Source organism: Cryptomeria japonica, chromosome 1 (assembly GCF_030272615.1).
Source record: "Cryptomeria japonica chromosome 1, Sugi_1.0, whole genome shotgun sequence".
NCBI lineage: Eukaryota > Viridiplantae > Streptophyta > Pinopsida > Cupressales > Cupressaceae > Cryptomeria > Cryptomeria japonica.
In genome coordinates, this window is record NC_081405.1 from 520,042,593 (window position 1) to 520,065,476 (window position 22,884).

Here is a 22,884-nt window from a genome sequence, read left to right on the forward strand (position 1 = left end):
TTGAGAATTAGCATTCTCCGTGGTTTTTCCCTTCTTGGGTTTTCCACATAAATTTTGGTGTTTCCTGTGTCTAATCTGAATTATTGTATGTGTTTCCTAATTTTGTTAATTCTGATTAATATTCTAGATCTGTGCATTAAGGTTAAAAAGTTAAAATTTATTGCCAACTAATTCACCCCCCCTCTCAATTGCTTAGATATTCAACAATTGGTATTAGAGTTGTTGTTCCTTGACATAGAGCTTAACCGTTTGAGGTATATCCTGATCCGATAACACACAAGTTATCCATTCCTATCTTTGAAGGGATTGATTATAGTTTTTGGAAAGTGAAGATGAGAGGTTGTTTGGTTTCTCTAGGTTATAATACTTGGAAGGTTGTGGGGACTAAGTATGTTCTTCTGACAAATGGAATCAATACTTCGAATGAGATTCAAGCATATGAACAAAATGAAAAAATAAATGTATGTTATTTTTAGTGCATCATCAAAAACTGAATTGACTAAGGTTATCTCCTTGAATACTGCTCATGAAGTCTGGCACAAGTTAAAAGACATCTATGAAGGGAATGAGAGAGTCAAGCTGACAAAGAGATTAACTGCTAAGAGAAGATATGAAAACCTAAGGATGGAAGGAGAGGATATTGTGAGCTATTTTGAGAAGGTTGATACCACAGTGAACGGGATCAGAGATCTTGGAGGCACTTTGAGCAATGAAGATGTGATTGACAAGATTATGATGACATTATTGATAAGATAAAGTGAAAAAATCTCTGCAATTGAAGAAGCTTATGATCCAAATAAGTTCACCAGAGAGCAACTATTTGGTATCCTAACTGCATTTGAAGTAAGCAAATTCGGAAAGGATAAAGACAAATCAGAACCCACATTCAAGGCATCTGAAGACAACTCGGATGATGAGGAAAGCTCGGATGAGGTAGAAGAAAACTTTGTAAGGAAGTTGAAGAAACGCATTGGAAAATACAAAGGAATGTTACCCTTTAATGTTTTAGATGTGGTAAGATTGGTCACATTGCAACTAGATGTTTGGAAAAGGGAAATAGACAAAAGTTTAAGGAAAACAAGGGAAAGTTCAATAACAAGGCATATTATGTTAAGGATGATGCTGGAATTTTGGATGATGAATCAAACTATGAGGATGGTGATTGTTTGTTTTTGGTAGAAAAGGATGTTCCTAAGTATGATATCTCTAAGACTGTTGCTAACACATTTCATACTAGAAGAGATAAGAATGAATGGTTGATTAGTGGATGGTCAAATCATATGACTGGTGACAAAAATAAATTCATAAAACTTGAAAGGTATGATGGAGGTTCAGTTAGATTTGGAGACAATCAGACAACACAAATCATTGGTATTGGTTCAATTACCTTTGATGGAAAGCATAAATGACAATGTTTATTATGTGAAAGATTTGCATCATAATCTCTTGTGTGGGACAGATGTGCGAAAATGGATACAACGTCATCTTTCAAGACAATGGATGTGAGATCTGGAAGGATTCCAGAATAGTTATTGCAGTTGGAAGAAGGACAAATGGAAATATGTACCAGTTGGAAGGTGCTATAAAACATTGTTTGATATCACAACTTGATGACAACTGGCTATGACACCGGAGGATGTGCCATATCAACTTTGATAATTTGGTACATATTAGTTCAAAGAGTGCAGTAAGAGATTTGCCTAGGTTGTCTAAACCGGAAAACAACATCTGTAGGGAATGTCAAATAGGAAAGTACACCAGAAGCACATTCATAGGAAAGGAGTACTCATCCACCAGATTACTAGATTTGGTTCACACGGATCTTTGTGGTCCGACCCAGACAAGAAGCCTACAAGGTGAGAGGTATTCCATGTTACTGATTGATGATTATAGTAGAATGACGGGTTTCATTTCTCAGAGAAATTTTTGAAGCATTAGAAAAGACCAAGATATTCAAGGCAAAAGTTGAGAATGAAATTGGCAGGAAAATCAAGTGTTTCAGATCTGACAGAGGAAGAGAATTCATCTCGAATGAGTTCAATGACTTTTGTGAAAAGCATGACACCAAAAGACAGTTATCAACTCCTCGAACACCTGAGTAGAACGGTGTAGTAGAAAGCATGAACCGAAATATACAAGAAGTAGTCAGAACCATGATAAAAGGTGCAAAGTTACCTGAAGTCTATTGGAAAGAAGCAATTCATACAGCAGCGTACACACTCAACATAATTATGTATCGAAGGAAGTATGGCAAGACATCTTATGAACTATGGTATGGCAGAACTTCGACAGTGAAATATTTCAGTTTTTGGAAGCAAGTGCTATATTAGGAGAGATGAGGATAATCTTGGAAAGTTTGACAACAGAGCAGATGAAGATATATTCTTGGGTTACTCAACAAAGAGAAAGGCATATTGATGTTTTAACAAGAGATTGAATAAGATTGTTGAAAGTGCAAGTGTAAAAGTTGATGAGAACACTTCAAAGGAGTCAAAAATAGCATTAGGATATGACTCATATGAGTCCAGAAAAAAGGAAAGGAAGGAAGAAACCAGGAGTGAAGAAAAGAATGATCGGGATGTTCCGACATCTGCATCCAAGACTCCAAGGTATGTCAAGAAAAATCACTCAGAAGATCAGATCATTGGAGACAAGAGAAAAGGAGTTATCACAAGAACATGTCTTGTTGTGCCTGCTATCGAAAACTGAGCCAAAAACGGTAGAATAACCCTGCAAAGATCAGAATTGGATGAAGGCAATGAAAGAGGAACTAGATCAAACTGAGAAAAAACAGACATGGGAATTAGTCAGCAGACCGGAAGACAAGAATGTAATCGGTACTAAATGGGTATTCCGGAACAAGCTGGATGAAGATGGAAAGGTAGTAAGGAATAAAGCGAGGTTGGTTTGCAAAGGATACACTCAAATTGAAGGCATTGACTTTGATGAAACTTATGCCCCGGTTGCAAGAATGGAGGCAATTTGGATGTTCCTAGCATTTGGAGCATTCAAAGATTTCAAGGTTTATTAGATGGATGTGAAATCAGCATTTCTGAATGGAGAATTAAAAGAAGTTTACATTGAACAACCAGAAGGATTCAAGTTGAAGCATGATTCAAACATTGTTTGCATATTGAAAAAGGCTTTGTATGGATTGAAACAAGCTCCTTGAACTTGGTATGGGAGGTTAGACAAGTATCTAACTGATCAAGGATTTCAGCAGGGTTCAATGGACAATAACTTGTACTTCAAGACAGAATCAAGTAAAATTCTAATAGTGGTAGTATATGATGATGATATAATCTTTGGAGGAAATGAAGACATGTGCAAAAAATTTGTTGTGGAGATACAAAAAGAATTTGAGATGTCCATGATCGATGAGTTGAATTTTTTCCTTGGATTGCAAGTAAATCAGAATGATAAAGGAATTTTCATTTCTCAATCCAAGTATGTTAAAGAACTGTTGAAGAAGTTTGGGTTGGAGAATTCCAAACTAGTATGTACACCTATGACTATCGGATGCAAGTTAACTAAGGATGATAAATCACCTAAGGCTGATGCAAGTCGATACAACTCAATGATTGGAGGATTGTTATATTTGATTGCTACCAAACCGGATATCATGTATGCAGTATGCTTGGCAGCAAGATTTCAACAAGAACCGAAAGAATCACATGTTGTGGATGTAAAAAAGATTTTTAGATATCTCAAAGGTATAGAAGAGTTTGGTCTGTGGTATCCCAGGAATTCAAATTTTAACCTCACAACTTATACAGATGCAAACTGGGTTGGAAGTGTTGATGATAGGAAAAGCACAAGTGGAGGAGCATTCTTTCTTGGCTCTCGGTTAGTTGCTTGGTCAAACAAAAAGCAAGATTATGTGTCCTTATCTACAACAGAAGCATAGTACATTGCAACATCTTCTTGTTGCACTCAGATTTTATGGATGAAGCAGACTTTGAAGGACATTGGTGTGAAATTTGATGACCCCATTCCAATCATGTGTGATAATACTACTGCAATAAACATTTCCAAAAATCTGGTACAACATTCCTGAATAAAGCATATATCTATCAAGTATCACTTCTTGAGGGAAAAAGTTCTCAATAACGAGGTCAAACTTGAGTATGTGCCCAAAAAAGAGCAGATTGCAGATATTTTCACAAAAGGCGTTACGCAAAGATACCTTTGAGCAGCATGTACATTCTTTTCTAAATTGATGTTGATGTGCTTCCTCTCAGGGGAAGCAGGAGTGAGTTTCTCAGGGGGAGTTTTGTTCACCGTTGTCATTGTTGTCAAAGGGGGAGAGAGAGATGGTTGTGCACTAAATGATGATCTAAATTGTTTTACATATTATTGTTGATGGATGTTACCATCAATGACAAAGGGGGAGATTGTTAGCATTGAATTATGTGTTGTCATTGATGTCAAATCCTTTGGTCGAGATTAAGTCTGGATGTGGTATGATGAGCAGGAGTGTTTAATTCAAGCATGTTGTGCATTTGAAGGTTTCTTGGTTTCACCAAATGCGTTTGGTATCTCGGAAGATGTTTTTCTGTATTATCTTTGGGTCTGGCGTGATCTAGAACTTGAGGCCTTAGATCAGATATTGAGGATGTATAGCGTGTGAATATGTTTTAGGTCTGGCTTTGGTGATGCATGTAGAATGTTGATATGTTCGAGGAGGAATGGTGTGATATGGTCCACTTTTCATTCCTTGCCACCATCAGAATGTTTAGTGGAGACCTATTTTAGATCTATGTCTCAACCGACATTGAAAATCATGATCTTCGGAGACAGTATATATAGGAGTTTGATATGATGATTTCATATATGGCTTTTTGTGTTGAATACATGCGAGATTGAAGAAATTCAGTGACTATGTGAGTGTAGTGAGATATTTATCGGAAGCAGTTTCGATGGTACAGACTGTTTTTTTCTTGTGGTGGATTATTTTTGTCTTTCTTTCTTCTTCGGCAGCGAGCCTTTCAAGTCAGTGATCCCATCTATAGTAAGAATATTGGCAGTGAGACCACCAACAATGAGCACATTAGCAATGAGCCACCCATTGTAAAAATTACCTTAACCGGTGTTCATATATTGAGAATTAGCATTCTCTGTGGTTTTTCCCTTGGGTTTTCCACGTAAATTTCAGGGTTTCCTGTGTCTAATCTGAATTCTTGCATGCGTTTCCTAATTCTGTTAATTCTAATTAATATTCAGGATCTGTGCATTAAGGTTAAAAAGTTAAAATTTATTGTCAACTGATTCACACACACACACACCCTCCCCCCTCTTAGTTGCCTAGATATTTAACTGTTCATATGTGGTTGTCTCAAAGGAAAGGACTTTCTAAATTTATCCTTGTTAATCTTTGAAGTGTTTGCATTTAGTGGGACTTGATTTTCTTTCTTCTTGTTAGGACTTTTGATAGTATTTACAAAGCTCTTTGTTCTCTCCTCATTTGCCTTCTTTGGAGGTTCTTTGTGATCTTCTTTGTAGCGAATACCAATCTTTATAGATGGTAACCTCTAGCCATTGATGATATCATCCAAGAGCTCAATACTTTTTCCAAAATTTAGGCTTTTGTTTAACTTGACAGATGTCTTTTCTAATTCCTTTCTCAAAAAAACAATCTCGGCCTCTAACCTTTCACAATCTTCTACCTTTACACTCAATTGGTTTCTCATCTCTTCTTCAATCCTTTTTTCCTTCTTCAATTTGAACTTTCAGATCAAAGATCACATTTCCAATTTTCAAGGCTTTGAACTAACTCCACATTAGACTCATTGTCCTCTTGAAGTCGTAACTCTTATTTCTTTTCTTTAGTTTCTCTATCTCTCTATATGCATGATGAAGTTCCTCATGATCCACTTCCTCTTCATCTTCATCATTTTCTTCTTCAAGTTTGCATCAACATTCTCAACATATTCTTTTGACTTCTATTCCATGTTCATCTCTACTTTTCTTTCATTGACAAGATGGTTTTCTCTTTCGAGGATATCATCTATTGTTTCTATTACCAAGTGTGTTCCATATGTCACCTCATCACTTGCATTTGGTGTTTGTTGATCAACACTTTGCTTGATATTTCTTTTTTCTTTTTGCCAAGTGTGCTTCCAAAATCTACCTTATAGTGGTTAGGCTATCTCTGAAAGAACCCTCTTTGATGCCAATTGAAGAGCACACGATTAGAGTGAATCAATATAATACAATTTTAAATTCCTTCAAACTTAATAGCATAAGCTAATTCACACAATATCATTCACAAGAATACAAATTTGAAAACCATGGCAAAATATTGCTTATATACAACTTGTCTTGCACCAACCCACAAGAGACCAATCCCCTTTGAATGATTTGAAGGCACCAACCCACTGAAGAAACCAATCCCCATAACTAAGCACCAACACAGCAAGAGACGCCAATCTCTTTTAAATTGGAAGGAACCAACCTCTCCTATATCTGCTTCAAAACTGTACTTATGTCTGCTCCACAAATGATGCCTTATGGCTGTTACAAAGTCTGCTCCAATAATGTGGTTGAAAGCTGCTCCAAGACTGCCATACTGTCTAACTCCAAATTGGGTAGAATGACTGCTCCAAAATTAACAAGGTCTGCTCCAAAGATGTCAATGAAATCTGCTCCAAACTCAAAATAAACTGCCCCATAGATCAGCTTTAATTCATGTTATTCTCATTGCATTCACATTATTTTCATCGCTGCCCATAAATAATCACTGGTCTTCATTATGTCATTGCTGCTCTTCTAATTTTGTTCTAAAATTAGAGTGATATTCCTTTTTGTTTTTTCACATACTTCTCACATTCATCTCAGTTATATACCCATTCATATACCTCCTCATAAGGGAGGCATCTAATCCTAAGAGGTCAGCTTTTTTCATAAACAATCAAATTTATTCTGATTCTCCAAAGATGGAGAGTTGGCCTCATATAATAATAACTATTTTATTTTTTCATTTCCATAAAATTCGACCTTGGTGCTAATCATAAAGGAGTCGGCCACCATTAATAAACATAGCTTTTATCCAATTTCATTGCTGCTAAATTGCAAGTCAGACAACAATGTAATCTTTATAAAAAGTCGGAGCTGCCATATACATCAGCCATAAACCACTTTAAAAGGGTGAATAATATATCTTTAAATTTGCCTTTGACAATTTCCTTGAGAGCACTTTGACATATATCTCATTTGACATTGAAATGACAACTTCCAACAGCATAAACTTATTATTCATAACTTGTGATGGGACAAATACACAATAAAACATATGTGAAGAAGCCATAGGACCAATCTGAATTTCATGCTACCAAAGGGAAGACAAACTAAAATCTCTGTGCGCAAAGCATAAAAATTTGCATATGTTACATCAAAGGACTGCAAAGACTTTTTAATAGATTTCAGACACTCGAATGAGCTCAGTATGGTATAAAAATTCAAACAACAATAGTTTCCTCTAGACAAGACCTCAAGCGATGCTATAGCAGTATTGACTTGAGCACCAAACCTGTTGTAGAAGAGTGATATTTTAATGCATTTCATCAATTTGTGACTTGAATTCTTGGTCTAATTTTCCTTCCACTGGCCTATAAATCTTTGTTTCTAAATAAATATGCAAGCCTTACATCGTATGGGAATCCTTGAGTGCAAAGCCTCAAAATTTCGTTTACACAAGGTCCCCATTAAAGTTGTTTTCGAAATGAATTTCTAGTTGTATCTTAAAGCTTTCCAAATAGAAGGCATAAAACTTTGCACTCCACAATCTTAGTGATTGCATGACACTAGAATTCTCCATGGCACACGCTTTTCTTTTATTGGGATTTTTGTAATCTCTATTATGCTAGGATTGGCATTTTTTTATTTTATCATTTTATGTTGTCATTCTCTCTTAATTGAACCCCCTTTTCACATTTAATATTTTAATGTAGTTTTCGCCCTCATTTCCTTTGCCTGGACTAAGTTATACAACCAAACATGTCTTGAATTTGAAATTAACATATTCAAATAACCTTTACACTTTGATTTAAATTCAATTAAATCCATAGTAAAGATTTAGAATCAACTGAGAAAAATATTAGTGGTAATGCTAACACTAACATAAAACATATTCACAAACTGAAGACAACATTAAAAAAAAATCTATTCATAAGATATTAAAAAAAAATGAACAAATGGAAGTTAGTAGATGGCCTAAGGTTGTTTTTACTAACACCATGATCAAAAGAAAAAAGGCATTGATGAAGCAAAACAGCAAATGGATGAATAAATGGAATATTTACTTAAATGCTTACCCAACAAATAGAAAAGAGAAAAGAACTTTGTTTTAGATAACTTCCACAAGCATATACGGGGAAAAGTCCTAGGAAGAAAAAAAAAAGTATTATCTTGAAGAGTTCATCCCCATGTCTGATTATCAACAAAAGCATACATAGCAGCAAATATTGCGTGGAAAGCGAAGATTCTTATTGCTCAATTAAGAACCAACTTTCATCAACTCCAATGTGAAACGGGGAGGTGGAGAAGACCTAAAGAAGCTTGGGAAGAAAGGGTGTGTATTTTTTGCAACACTGGAGCTGGAATTAGAAAAACACTTTATTATGGAGTGTGATGCCTTCAAGGACATCACAGACAAGCATGCCAATATAATGACAGCTATTTATTGGCACAGTTTATTCAGCAAGGAGACTATTGACGGGAAGGGGATGCTTATCATCTCCTTGAATAGGACAAGGATTGAAAGGCAGAAAACCAAAATAACAAGGCTGGCTGTCCCATAGGCTATTTGTAGCCTTGTGGACATTAAAAAGACCTATCTATCTATCTCGACCCCAAAATAAGTAAACTGTGTACCATTGGTAAAGCAATTTTGGGCTACAAAGCCAAATTATTTTATTGCAATGTGCACAACAACTACATTCGGCTTGGGTTGAACTCTAAACCAAAAATTCTCACCTTTAAACATTGATTGGTCAACAAAGCCTTGACTAGAATCACAGGAACAAAAGTCATCTAACCTACCAAAAGAAGTAAAACTGTGTGTACCAAAGGTAAATCAATTTCAGGTTTCAAAGACAAATTTTTTGGTTGTATTGTGCACAATAACAATGTTCAGCTTAGGCTGAACTCATACCAAACAATTCTCACCTTTCACCATTTCTTGGTCAAAATAAGCCTTGACCAGAATCACATATTTGCAGTTATCCAACCTATCAAAGACTGCACACAAGTAATGTGCACAAAACAATGTTCAGCTTAGGCTGAACTCATACCAAACAATTCTCACCTTTGACCATTTCTTGGTCAAATAATCTTTGACCAGAATCACAGATTTGCAGTTATCCAATTCCAACCTACCAAAGACTGCACACAAGTAATGTGCCATTTATCTCAATTTGCAGAATGTTACATTGAATGAGAATCTATAAATTCTTTGCATGTCGTCTACAAAAGGATTCTATCCGGTCAAATCCCTCTTCCAACAAACTAGGAGAAACTGCAAAAGTCACACGTATCCAACTTTTCATTCCTAGGGCGGTTCCTGCAGTGGACAAAGAGAATTATGGAATTAAAAAAATCTTGAATACTACAAAGGAACACGTTATGGATCAAAAACATATTTCTTGCATGCTTATTTCGAGACTCATATCCTAACCCTTGGTACTCATTCTCATATCATAAACACATTACTATCTTGAAAGACACCTATGGGGCATCAATAGAGCTCAGAAGATTTCAGATTTCCTAAGATCTGTACATCTCCATAAAAAGTCCATTGACAATTGGAAAACTTCCTATAGAAATTTCTTAGGTATATCACATAAATCATATTGATTTTTTCTTTGGGGGCTAATAAATGGTTGATAGGATTTAAAAGAACTAAAGAAAAAACAATTATTATCATTTAATTGTCTACTTTTTGCATAAAATTTTATCATTAATTTCTGTAGTATAAAATTTTATCATCAAAGCAGAAAGTGGTATGGTAAGAATAGTAAAGAATGAGGCTTTACATGTGTATGTGGATAGAATTGTTATCAATTTACGTAAGGGTACTCTGTGGTAGTAGTTTGTGCTAACATAAGTTGTAACACAACACTAAAATCTGTAATATCTCTCTCTCTCTCTCTCTCTCTCTCTCTCTCATGTAAATTTAGAGTGAGTGTGTATTATACTAAAAATGGCATTCGTGATCCTTTCCTGATCTCCCATACCCAAGATATCTTCCATCTCCAAGTGACTCTAATCTCCTTCCCCTCACCCTTCACTCCACTTCAATCCCTGCTCCCCAACCCAACCCTTTAACAAATAAGGTGATAATAGCTATATGGTATTTTACCTGGTAGAACTATGACTGATTCTTCTTTAGCAAGCAGCGCACAAAATTCAATGTCATCTCTTATGTCTTCAAAGCCAGATGTATTTATCTTCACCTGAAAAACCACAGCATCAGAATAAATATCCAAAAAATCAATACATGTCACGTATAATTGGAAATTATTGTAGGAATTGGGAAATCCTAATCTTGAGAATTCATCTATTTACCAGAAATCTTTTCTTTCAAACGAAATGCTTTCAATGTAGCAGTACTACAAAAGAAATAGAACATTGATAACTGTGATAGCTTTTATTACCATCACAAACATAGAACCTTCAGGTTTAGCTGGACAAAAGAGAAGATCAAGTTTTTGAATACGATTATAGCATATTTCAGCCACGTGACTTAGCAAATTCAGCATCTCCCCATAAAAGTCTTCTGTTGTTTTCTCTATAATTTGTGGAATTGCAGCCTGCATTAAAACAATGTTTTATTAACTTGCATTAAGTAGAAATCTAGTGCACTGAAAAGTACAAAGTTCAAACCACCAGCAAGTGGTAAAAAAAATAATAACATATTTGATTATGTTCTATGAGTATTTGCACAAATAGATTAATAAATAGATAATGTTTATAAATATTACGTACTGAAGCAATCTAAGTTGAGGTTGCTCATTAATTAGAAAACAGAAAATTTAGTTTTCTGTTCCATTTCAAAATCGAATCAAATAAGAAAACTTACCTCAAAAGGTTGATTGAATTGTAAAGTCCCCTTCTCGTTGATGACCTCCCAGTGGTCCATTAGCCTATTCCCGAGACCCGTAGGCTAGGTGGAATGAAGAATGAGGGTCCAGCATTGATGAGGCGAGAACTTACTATTCTTAGTAAGTCAAGGAATGGCTATTTTGGTGATACTGTCCTACTGAGCTCTCCATGCTCTGTCACTGGGCACGAAGATCATGCTTTACGGAGCAGTAGTTCATGACTTACTATTTTTAGTAAGTGGCAGTATGGCATAATTCTATTTCTGGCAGTGGACAGGGTCCTGATCCTGCAACAGTTTAGTGGTCTTCTTGGCTCAGCTTCATCCTGGTTTTGATAGTAATCAGTACGAGAGTCATATGTGACATAATTAAATATTATTTCCTTATCCTTAGGTTTAATATTTAATTAATCTGATTAATTACTACTGATTTATTGACTTTGGGAATAATGCCTAATATCTCCTAAGTGTTAGGCGAAATTTATGTCTAAGAAGGGGACGTAATATTATTAAGGAAGATATTATTTTATTTTCATCTCAAGTGTTTGCCAAGTGAAAATCGTGGTCCTTGCTTTTTGGCGTGAGGTTTGACTTGTGGGAATGGTGCCACGCTTGGGGTCCACATGAGGTGTAATGAAATGCAAATGGGGAAAGATGAATTTGAAGCAATTTGCATTTGAATTTGGTGGTGTGAGGTTATAAATAAGAGCCTTGGGCTCCCATTCTGCATATCTTGAAAATTTGCAATGTTATGCTACCGGATTGGCGACAGAACTTTTGAGGCTTCGGAGTGCGTCTCCCTAGTGCTTCCTGGTTTCGTACTTGAAACATAGTACCTAGCTACGTGCTGTAATTTACTATATTCTCAGAGCATATCTTAGTCATTTTTGGTGTTGGAGCGATTTTGGAACTTGTTGGTTTGCTTGTGGCTGAAGTGCATTTTCGATCATACCTCTCTGCTGGAGTGACTGACCGTTATGGGTATTGGCTCTTTCATCCTTCCTAAGACTAGCGATATACACTATAAGTTTGTAGCGTCTTTAGTTGAGCTTTGAATTTTCTAGACAAAATCGAAATTCCTAAGCTAGGCGTGGGTTTTCTGAAGTGCATTGGGATGCGTGCAAAATTAATAAGGGAGTTATGGTAGCATATCTTTGGTTGGTTGTCATCGTAGCTGGTCTAGTGTGGGTTTGGGACTGATTTTGGGTGATTTGGACGTGTATTGAGAGATTTGCGAGCTTTTTAGTGTTTCCTTAGGCTGCTGGTTTTTGCAATTCCAGCCTGTAGATTTGATGTTGCAGAATTTCATGTTCTTATTGGGATATTCAGCATTACTCTCTTCTCATATTCTCTATTTTTTGTAAGGTTAAGTAGTAGTACTACTAACCAGTTTTGTTTTGTAATTCTCATCCCGCTAAAAAGTGGAAGAGGCTGGCTTGCTGCCTATTATCAAGCAAATTGTAATTTCAGTCCTCCCACTGCATAAGTGGTCGACTGATATCTGAGTGTAATGGTCCTCCCGCTGCATAAGCAGTCGAGTTGAGATTGTTATGTAATTGCAGTCCTCCCGCTGAAATATTGCAATTGAGTGATTCGTATTTTTGTGTATCTCACTTGGCTAGTTCACCGCCAAGTTTTCTTGCTTTCCCGCTGGATAAGCGGAAGGGGTTGGCTTGCCGCCCAAGCATTGCATTGTTTTCAGTTAATTAAGCTAATGATCCCCTCAACACCGTATGCTCTCACCTTCCCACATTGGGCACTTGGTGATCAGAAAGTGGAAGGGTTGCTTTCCCAACATGTTTCAGTTTATGATTTCTAACCTTAACGGGTTATCTTCTTGTTGATGACTATTGTTGGCCTTAAAAATAAAATAAAAATAATTGGGATATTACAAAATTCATAGCCATTCATTATAATCAAAATCTTATTGAGCTTTCTAATCTAGTATTAGCATAAAACTTAATTTGGTGCATTAAACAAAAGTTTCAGCGTAGTTGTTAATCTTGTCTAGTTATACCATGTAGAACTAACAGTTCAAATATCATAGCTTAATTTGATTACTGGAGCTTGAAGTCCTGACACTAAATCCTCTTGGATCTTAAAACTATCTGGGATGTATCTTTAAAGATATTTAAAATAGAACAATCAACCTCCAAAGGATTTAAAGTGAAAGGAACTAGACAAGTTGGGATATCTAGTGACAACCACATTAAAAAAATTCAAAACTGCCAATGGTAATGAATCAAGCAATGACCAAATAAACTCTAAAATTTTCTTATTGATGGAAGTGGAACAATATTTGAGCATAATCACTCCACCAAAACCACACACATGTTCAGTAAGCACAAACAGAACAATGCTAAATCTATGCAAGTCTTCACTACGCAAATTCATATGTCAGAACTACATATGGTAAATACCAACTTAGGTTTTCACTATGACCCTAAATCCTTAATGGAATTCAAATTTCACCATAAAACAGACTTCTTAAAGAAAATACCAGCATCCTTCACCATCTTATTGCTGCAACTATCATTGATTCCACTTCTACATACTAACCCTTCCCAGCAAAAATATTAATTACATCCAGAAGGTTCTGAAGGGTAGTCTGCAATGCAATATAAAATAAACTATACACAACAAGAAGATGGAGGAATTTTTTCCCATAGGACACCATTGCTATCATCTATGACCTTCCTAAATCATTTGTTGTGTGGGATCACCAGGTAAGAATTTTCAAAATCCCAAGATGCGGAGTACTATTTTCCAACACATATTTGTGGGAGGAATTGTTTTTATGTTTGCTTTTAAGGTAAAAATGTACAAGATTCCCAATAAATATAAAAATTCCTGTAAATATGTTTGACATGTTGGCTCTTTTATATATTTTTTATTTATAAGCAATTTCTTTTTAAATTGTGGTATGTTAATAACCCTGAGGTGGCATTCTCTTGATCAAATATATCATAGATTTCAATTTTCCGTAAACCACACTGAATAAGGTTAAGTCATTACTTGCACTCTTGTAATTACATGTAAGGCAACTACAAGTTGTTTTCAGTTAGGATTGTAGTTGGAATAAGTCAAAGTTAGTTATTGAATAAGTCTTGGTGGTTGAGAGAATTTCTCAAGTTAGTTGAGATCCTCCCACCTTTTTCTCATGACTCCTCTCCTATAAATACTTGAGGGGGTCTATTGTAATTTTTATCTTTTAGAAAGCAAGCAAAAACTCTGCCAAATTTGCAGCAAAGAAGTCTTTGAGCTTTTATGTGTGAATTGAAGAATTGAAAGGAATAGAAGAAAATTGCTCAAGCTTTGAGCCTTTGTGCTACATTCTTGAGTTTGTGTTCCATATTACCTTTCTTGCAAGTGTTTCTTTGAGAACTTAATCGAATCTGATTTGCAGTCTTTGAGCTGTAAGTATTGGAGATTAATTTGGTTAAAGTAGAAGTTCTATTGGGAAAAGTTGTAAGACTTTGTGCTTACACTTGTTCTTAACAAAGTTTAGAAGTAGATTTTGTGAGAACTAGCTGTGAGTCTTTGAGCTCACACTTGTTCTTGTTGTCTTGCGTAGAAAGAATAAGATATTTCAGTCTTTGTGCTGTTATAATTTGTTCTTAATAGAATTAGTATAGAAAAGGGTAGATAGGACTTCACATAACAAGACTTTGAGCTTGATATTGTTGTCTCGTCCCGAAGGAAGTGATGGAAGTCTTTGAGCTTTCAGGAAACTTCATTTCCTTTCTCTAATTTCATTTCAAAAGTTGTTACTGCTATTTTATATCAAATCGCTATCACTTTTCTGTGAAGAGAAAAAGATATTGCCTTTCTTGAAAGAAGAAGAAAGACTGTTGTCTCATCCCATTTTATTTTAAAGTTATAGTTAGATAGGGGGAGCCTTCCCTTAATTAGGAGAGTTTTACTCACACACTGTGGTTGAAACCACAATTTTGTATATTTCCCGAAGTGTACAAAATTTTCAACCAACAAGAGGTACAAAGGGAGTACGCCAAAATTCAGAAAGTGGTTGTCTTAGCTCAACCACTCATGAGGGCTCTTTTCTGGACTCACACTTGGATTCTGGCACTACATTCTATCTCGGATCCCTATAATGTCAATACTTTGAAAGAGTGGTATTGGATCGTCAGCATGAAGATGGACATGGTGGATATCGTCAGGAAAATTCAGGAGGAATGTGAGATGGACTTATCCCATATCGAAAATGGCGGTGAAAATATCCATAAGACATTGGCCATTGGCTGGACGGATACCATGGAGGATGCTGATGTAGTATCACAATGGAATGTCAAGTTGAAGCCCGATAAAACTGCATACTTTGTGAAGGACATAGAGTGCATCAGCAAGCTGCATACAAACATATTGCGCTTCGAAGATCAACAATCGGATTGGCACGAGTGGCTAGGGATAGTCGACTCTCATCTTGAAGGCACACAGTTCAAAATGTGCAATCCTCCTTTTCCCTCTAATGAGGAATTGTTCCTTGTTTGTATAAAATTTTAAGATTATGTTCGGGAAGAACGTGCGGCACACCAAGACATCTAGAAAGGTTACTTGCATGAGGAAGATGAATTTTTGGAGAAAAAGTCCACCTCGGGGAAGAAAAAAGTGCTTTCTTGAGAATATTTGTTTCTTTCAAATTCTAATTGCACTTTTTCAACATAAAGTTTCTTTCCAACTACCAAAGTCATTGTAAATTTTTGAGCTCCGTGCAAGTGCACTTTCTGGAGCAGCTTTATGTTTGGTAGTTGGTAGTTATTAGTTACTTTATGGTTGGTGGTGATATTTTGTTTTCCATTTATGGGTATGGGCAGTCATGTTTCACGGGATGAATCTAGGCCATTTGTAGAATATAATCCTAGCCATTCATCTATTTTGAAGGTCTATATAAGAAGGCTGGTTCCTCTCTTATTTTAGTAATAAATTGTGGATTGTTGCAAAAGCTCTGCAGAAATATATTCAGACTTAATGGAAATTGAAGTTGTTACTGTTTCATGTGAGTGCATGGTCTATTTCTTCACTCTTTGAATTTATGTATGCATTTTGCTTTACAAAATAATGTGCAAGTTGATATCTGATAGAAATCTTCGTTCATACCATTAAGGATTGGCTGATTGCCAGTTCCTCTGCATGGTTAGTCTGAACTTATTAATATGCTTAGTTCGGTTTTTGAACATGGAATGTATGAATCTCTCAAATTCAATGTTTATGTTTAAAAACTTGAAAATTTGTTTCCCCTTTGGAGATTGCATCAATTTTATGTAGTTGTGCGAATTGCTGGCAAAATAAAATTTGATTATTGCAAGATTTTTGTCTATCAGCTTGAAGGTGTTATTTTTAGGTTAGATTAATTAGGCATTTTCTCCCTCTTTTCCCTTCCTTTTTCCCTTTTTTTTACCAGAGTTGAAATCTGAACAGCATCGTATTAAAGCGAAATTGGATGAAATCAAAACTGTAGGATCTTAGGGAACCTGTGCGAACAAAACCAATTCTATCTAACCGTAAGTCCCCTTTGTGTTTCCAGCAAAACACATCAACTGTTGAGCTATCCTGCAGTCAAGACCTGACAATCGAAACCTTGAGGTCGTCCCCATTGATCAACTAAAACAGCATTAGGGATTTCCTTATCTCAAGAGAGGATAGGATACTTAGCATTCTATTCTGCGTTGATTGGAGAGAGTTGTAGCAACATGACTTTAGCCACGTCAACAATACCTTCTCTTCTTCATCATCTCAAACCACCTCTGTGTAATGAACCTTACCTTTCCCCATACACCTATGACCAAACACCCAAGGTTCCTTGCAACAAAAACATGACTTTTTCTTGCATAATTCATTTCTAGCCTCATCATCCAAGTTGTTCCTCTTTGGAAGGGTTTATTATCTTCTTTGGTAGGAATGACTTGGGCTGAAATTTGTTTTTAGGAGGTAAACTCTCCATGTTACAAGCCCATTTGATGGCATCTTATAAACTATTTAAATCAAATGCTTTGACCCAATCTTGAAGAGGTTTTGTCAATCCCTCCATAAACAGAACAATCAACCTATGCTCGAAAATGTCTATAACCATGACCGAGAGATTCTGGAACTCTAATATGTAAGAGTCAACTCACCACATATGTCTCAACTATGTCAACTCCCTAAAATGCAATTCAAGAACCTTCCCATCAAATCTATCAATCAACCTTTGTTTAAAGTCAACACAAGATGTGATACTAGCATGACCCAAGTCACCAACCCATGGCACCACCACTCATCAACCTCTGCATCCAAATGAAGTGTGGCATACTTGATGCCCTCAACTTCTAGCATAGGATTAAGTTGAATGTATGTATGTAATTATTGCAACCATGAACGTGCAATGCATCTACTAGAACCATGAAAGCTAGGAAAGGTCAATTTACCCACCTAACACTACAAATCCTAATTAGACCTATGTCCCCTATCTCATCTTGGTTTGTTTCTATATTTGACCTAACAAAAATCAACTAAGGGCATAGCTGCATGAAATTTATCCCCCAAAGTTTCATACTCCCTTAAACAATCTACCCAACGTTCACCACCTCCCTACTGACCTACTTGATCTCTTGGTGGTGCCTCTAAGAATTGAAGCATTAAAAGTGTAGGAGTAGTTTTGTTGGCTGTCCTAGAGTTGTTTGCCAGAATATTAGTGTTTCTCCTCTCTCCATGGTTGCCATTATTTCCATGCCCACCCTGATATTTGTTATTCATCATTTGCATTATTTGAGTCATTAGCTGAACCAACTACTCTTGTCCTCTAGCTAAATCATTTAAAATCTCCATGGTACTAGGGTTTTGTTGTTTATGTCTATCACCTATACTTTCCTCTCCTTTGAAATCTGAACTAAGAAGATGTTTTCTCCTTTTGTAAGTGATAAACTCTATATCTTCTAGATTCATTGATCAATTTTGAACATTACTTGTCTCATAACCCTCCAGGTTGGCAAGATCGCTTGCTCTGATACCATTGTAAAGACCCTTGCTAATTCTATGCCAATATTTTCACCCTTTTTCACAAGTTTACTGAATAGACATTTTGTTGAACAATTCATATGCAAATCATTAAACTATTTACTGAATGATATGTTTATGTTATTTATTTTCATGGATTTCAAGATAATTGATTGTTGCATAAGCACACATACATGTGTCGATGACCATATAGCAAACAACTTGCACTTGAACAAAGAGTAACAATTTCAAGATTCACATAAAAGACAGCTACAATGAACAGCAGATTACAAATGAAACATTTATGAATTTCTGACCTTTCTCAACAGAAGATTTAATGTTTAAGATTTAGCTACAGTAGAAATTGCCCACTTTGTATGGGCTACAAGTATAGCTATTCCCACAAAGGTCTTCACCTGAGATGTCAGAGCTCAAAAACTACACACCACAGGTCCAAAATTCCAGCCAACCACTATGGAAACTTAACACTAGCTGGCTGAAACCTCACACTACCCTCAATCACCCAGCAAATAGTAAAATTTGTTCCCTTTCAGCTTGTAACATAGGTATCCAGCAATAGTCATACCCACGTCCACCTGTTAGTAGTCACTAATCAGTCAATGAACTTCCAACACCACTCTATGAATGACTTATAGTGCCATTAAAACCCTCGATTTGCATTTCCCACTCACACGCCCAGCCCTGAATGGCAATGGCAGCCAGCATAGCAAATATCGATTACCCAAATTTGTCACCTCACACTACCCTCAATCACCTAGCAAATAGTAAAATTCGTTCCCTTTCAGCTTGTAACATAGGCATCCAGCAATAGTCATACCCACGTCCACCTGTTAGTAGTCACCATTCAGTCAATAAACTTCCAACACCACTCTATGAATGACTTATAGTGCCATTAAAACCCTCGATTTGCATTTCCCACTCACACGCCCAGCACTGAATGGCAATGGCAGCCAGCATAGAAAATATCGATTACCCAAATTTGTCACAAACTCCCACACTCAGTTCCTATCAAGATCACACCTAACTGAAAACTCATTCCATGTCATCTAATCCTCAATCACTTCAATCCAATAAAACATTTTGATAATTTGTCTTACCTAGAAGACTTCACAAATTATATAAATCGTTCAATCCAAGAGTGAAACCTATGTGATTCCACCTAAAATCAGCTAAGGAAGATATTTCATCACTGAAATTGATTTCACTTAGTATTTCCATCCTAGGATTTTGCTCCAACAAGAAGCTCCAAATCCACAATAAAGAAAAATAACATCGCATGTCCAAATGAGCTCCCGATTCTTCTTTTTGTATTTTCCTTATAATATTCTTGAAGGGGATTTTAACTTCCTGCTTAATAATTTTCATAAAAGCACATTAATATAGTGACTTTTAATATTTCCTTTTAATTTCATTTGAGCCACTTTATTCAATTAATTAAAATAAAGCTATCCATAAACATTACTTTAGTGGCAACATTAATTAATTAATTTAATTTATACCCTAATATCTTGAAATTAGCCTACAAGAATCAAATAGGCTAAATTGGTCATCTCTTCGAAGGGATAGATCACAAAAACAATTTTGATTGTCATGAAAAGGGTTCAAGTATGGTTTACAAAACAAGGAATTTTAAGAATTTGACTCTTAAGGATTACTCGATACCAAAAAGAAAATCGTATGGCTACAATAATGTTGTTATTTCATTATTATAACTTGAATTATGGTTAAATGAAATGTGTTTTAATTTCTTTTGACAGCACAATAAGCATAATTCCTGGAGTTACTGCAGGAGGTAGCATAATCAAACATTAGCTTTTCCAAGGTATGTTTTTCTAAATATTCTCAAAAAAAATTTGAGCAATTAAAGATCAACCCAAAAACATCCAGTTATGACTTATCATCCGTTTCCTAGGCCTTCATATTCCTAGTTTCTAGTATGGCTTTCTAGACTTAAGTTGCCAAGGATAAAAATTTCCTTTAAGAACTGTAAATATTGCCATCCAAAAGGAAGTAGTTCCCCTATGATCTACCAAAACTCCTCTTGATATATGTCATATCTACAGCAACATTAGGCAATGCAGTACCCGAAATTGCTGAGCACCTAACAGAAAACACCAACTACCTTTTTGGCTGCCAATGGTGCTCCTTCACATTAGAGTCTAGATTATCTGAACCCAATTTCCCCTTCTCCTTTAGAAGTGCACTCTCAGGCAACAAGAGGAAATGCATTCTATGTTACATGTATTTATTGTGCAATGACAATTACATCCATGCTCAACAATAGAAATTGTTATCCCTAGATTCCCTACTGATTAAGTAAGTACCATGCTCCATGATTTTTATCTCTGTATTTTTTAAATTGACAGATTTGATGTCCTTTGGTAGGGTTTCAAAAACAGAATTCATGTTGTATTCCAACTTCCACCGGAAAAAAAAAGAGAATTCAAAAGAACAAAGTGGACTGAATTACCTGAGCATATGTGGATGGACTATCAGATACATTCAAAATATTTTTTAACCCTTCAATTACCTGCACAACAAGCAAGTCTTATAAGAAAATTTAATAATAGGAAACAACCGAAATTTAATTTTGACTTTAAGCAGTGATAAGAATCACTTTAAATCATAATTCTTGACCAAAAATTTCATCACTATATAATTTAGTCAATTGAAAAAAGTTCCTATCAACATTAGCTAAACATTTTTAGCACCAAAGTAAAAAGAATTGACTAAGTGTAATTTTATTTTACCCTACAGTTTAGAATCATGCAATGTCATCCATTGCAGTTCCACCACATTTACCTACAAAAGATAACACACAAAATGAAAAAAGAAAAAGACAAAGAAGAGAGATCCAATTCCATGCCTTAATATGGAGACTACAAGTCAACCTCCACATGTTTCCTTAGAGCCATTTATCTGTTTGAATAAGGGCAGGACCCTTCTAGGGAGCAACAATAGATTCTTATGTCAAACGAGCCACAATATTTGGACTTTTTAGCAGAGATGGATTTGACTTTGGTTTCAAGTCAGAAATATAGCAAAAATATAAAAAATTACCTCTTATATGCTTAGATCTGGTGGAAAGAATCCAAAAGTCTTGTTGTGATAGTTCTTGTTCGACATCTTGTATAGTCAAATTTCCAAGGGAGAGGGCCCCAATAGAACCCTCACTAATTAATCAAACAAAAAGGTTGCAAAACAGCTTCTTGGTCGCCTAAAACATTCAAATATACTAACTGGTTTTATAAGATCAAAAGATCATCAAATGTAAGGTGGCCATGAAAACATGGATGGACATCATTGAAGTTCATTCATTATGATTTCTGTAAATTCCAATTTTTTTTTCTAACAAAAATATTTCATTGGAAAAGGTGCACGTGAAAGTGTTACAAATAGAAGATGAAAAACCACCTAGCTTAGATAACTCTCGCAATTGGAAGGAGAAAATTTTGAGGGCCATTCATGACACTCCCCTTGCAAGACATCCAAGTTATTTGTAATGTCCCCTTCCTAACAAGTTCAGTATGGTGGATCATTCGCTTATTCAACAAGTTCCTATAGGCTAATGAGTTAGGGTTAGGGAAATCTTGGTGATAGCTTATCCAACTGGTTGGTAGTATCAGATGTCTATTTGAATTCTAGTGGTTATGATGTGTGTAACGCCCTAATCTGGAGTAAATTTGGTAGAGTTTCTTACTATTTTTAGTAAGTCAATTTCGGGCACCGATTGAGCTAGTTGTCAGCATTACTATTTTAAGTATAGTCGGTGGATATGGTTTTTGGTGTTATCTTGATATGTGATATAGTCCAGTGGTTTTAAATTAAATAACAATGAGTTATTAATTAATAAAGTTAAAGATTTAACTTTATCGTTATTTTAATTTTTTGAATAAAAGGACTATATGGCACCCAGTATTAAAGTGAAAATGTTTTATTTAATTGAATGGGGCCTTTTTGGGACTTGGACACCACATTGGGGAGATAAAAGTGATTTTAAATTAAAACTGAAAGGCAAAGGAGGAGAGAGGCGTAGCCTTTTGGAGGGATATATAAGTAAATTTGTGGAGTTCATTTGGTATGCTAGATTTGATATTTTGATATTCTTTGTTGGATGAGTGTAATATCCCCAATAATTTTTTTAATTTTTAAACACAGCAAACACTTCAAGCACCCGTTAAGGCTAGGAAAGAAAATCTCAATGCTGTTGAAAGTAACCCTTTCCACCTTTTGATCACTGAGAGCCCAATCTGGGAGGGTGAGAGCATATAGTGTTGAGGGGATCGTTAGATGCTTGAAAACTGAAATTGATTACAAATTTGTGCGGCAAGCCAGCCCCTTCTGCTTATCCGGTGGGAAATGGAATCTCATAAACTTCCTGGCGGAAATCTACCAGGAACAAAGCAAACACTTAAAATAGCAATCACTCTCCCGCTTCTGCAGCCGCGCTTATGCAGCAGGAGGACTAGAAATAAAATGATTATCAACTCCACCGCTTATTCAGCGGGAGGACAACATTACAATCGACTCCACCGCTTATTCAACGGGAGGACAGTTACAAAACAAAATTACAATCACTGAAGGCGGCCAGGCCAGCCTCTTCCACTTGTGCAGTGGGAATTACAAAGAGGAAAGCAAATAGAAACAGCTAATGGTACTACCATTCAGCTTTACAATAAACATCATATGAGATAGAAGAGAATAAGAAGTTACAAGCTACTACAAAAACTGAACTATGAGAAAAGTACAACACAAAATATAAGAAACCACTATAC

General features: G+C 35.8%; 1 protein-coding gene across 1 annotated transcript in view; it reads right to left on the minus strand.

Moving 5' to 3' along the window:
- Positions 1 to 9,058: 9,058 nt before the first annotated feature.
- The window catches only part of LOC131059925 (S-alkyl-thiohydroximate lyase SUR1), a 78,825-nt gene continuing 64,999 nt past the window's right edge, over positions 9,059 to 22,884 (minus strand). The window contains exons 5-8 of the mRNA XM_057992996.2: positions 20,580 to 20,639; positions 10,653 to 10,808; positions 10,358 to 10,451; positions 9,059 to 9,559 (exon numbers count right to left, since the gene is read on the minus strand). Of these exons, the coding sequence (XP_057848979.2) occupies positions 9,441 to 9,559; positions 10,358 to 10,451; positions 10,653 to 10,808; positions 20,580 to 20,639 (429 nt within the window). The 3' untranslated portion in view covers positions 9,059 to 9,440. The remainder of the gene's footprint in view (positions 9,560 to 10,357; positions 10,452 to 10,652; positions 10,809 to 20,579; positions 20,640 to 22,884) is intronic.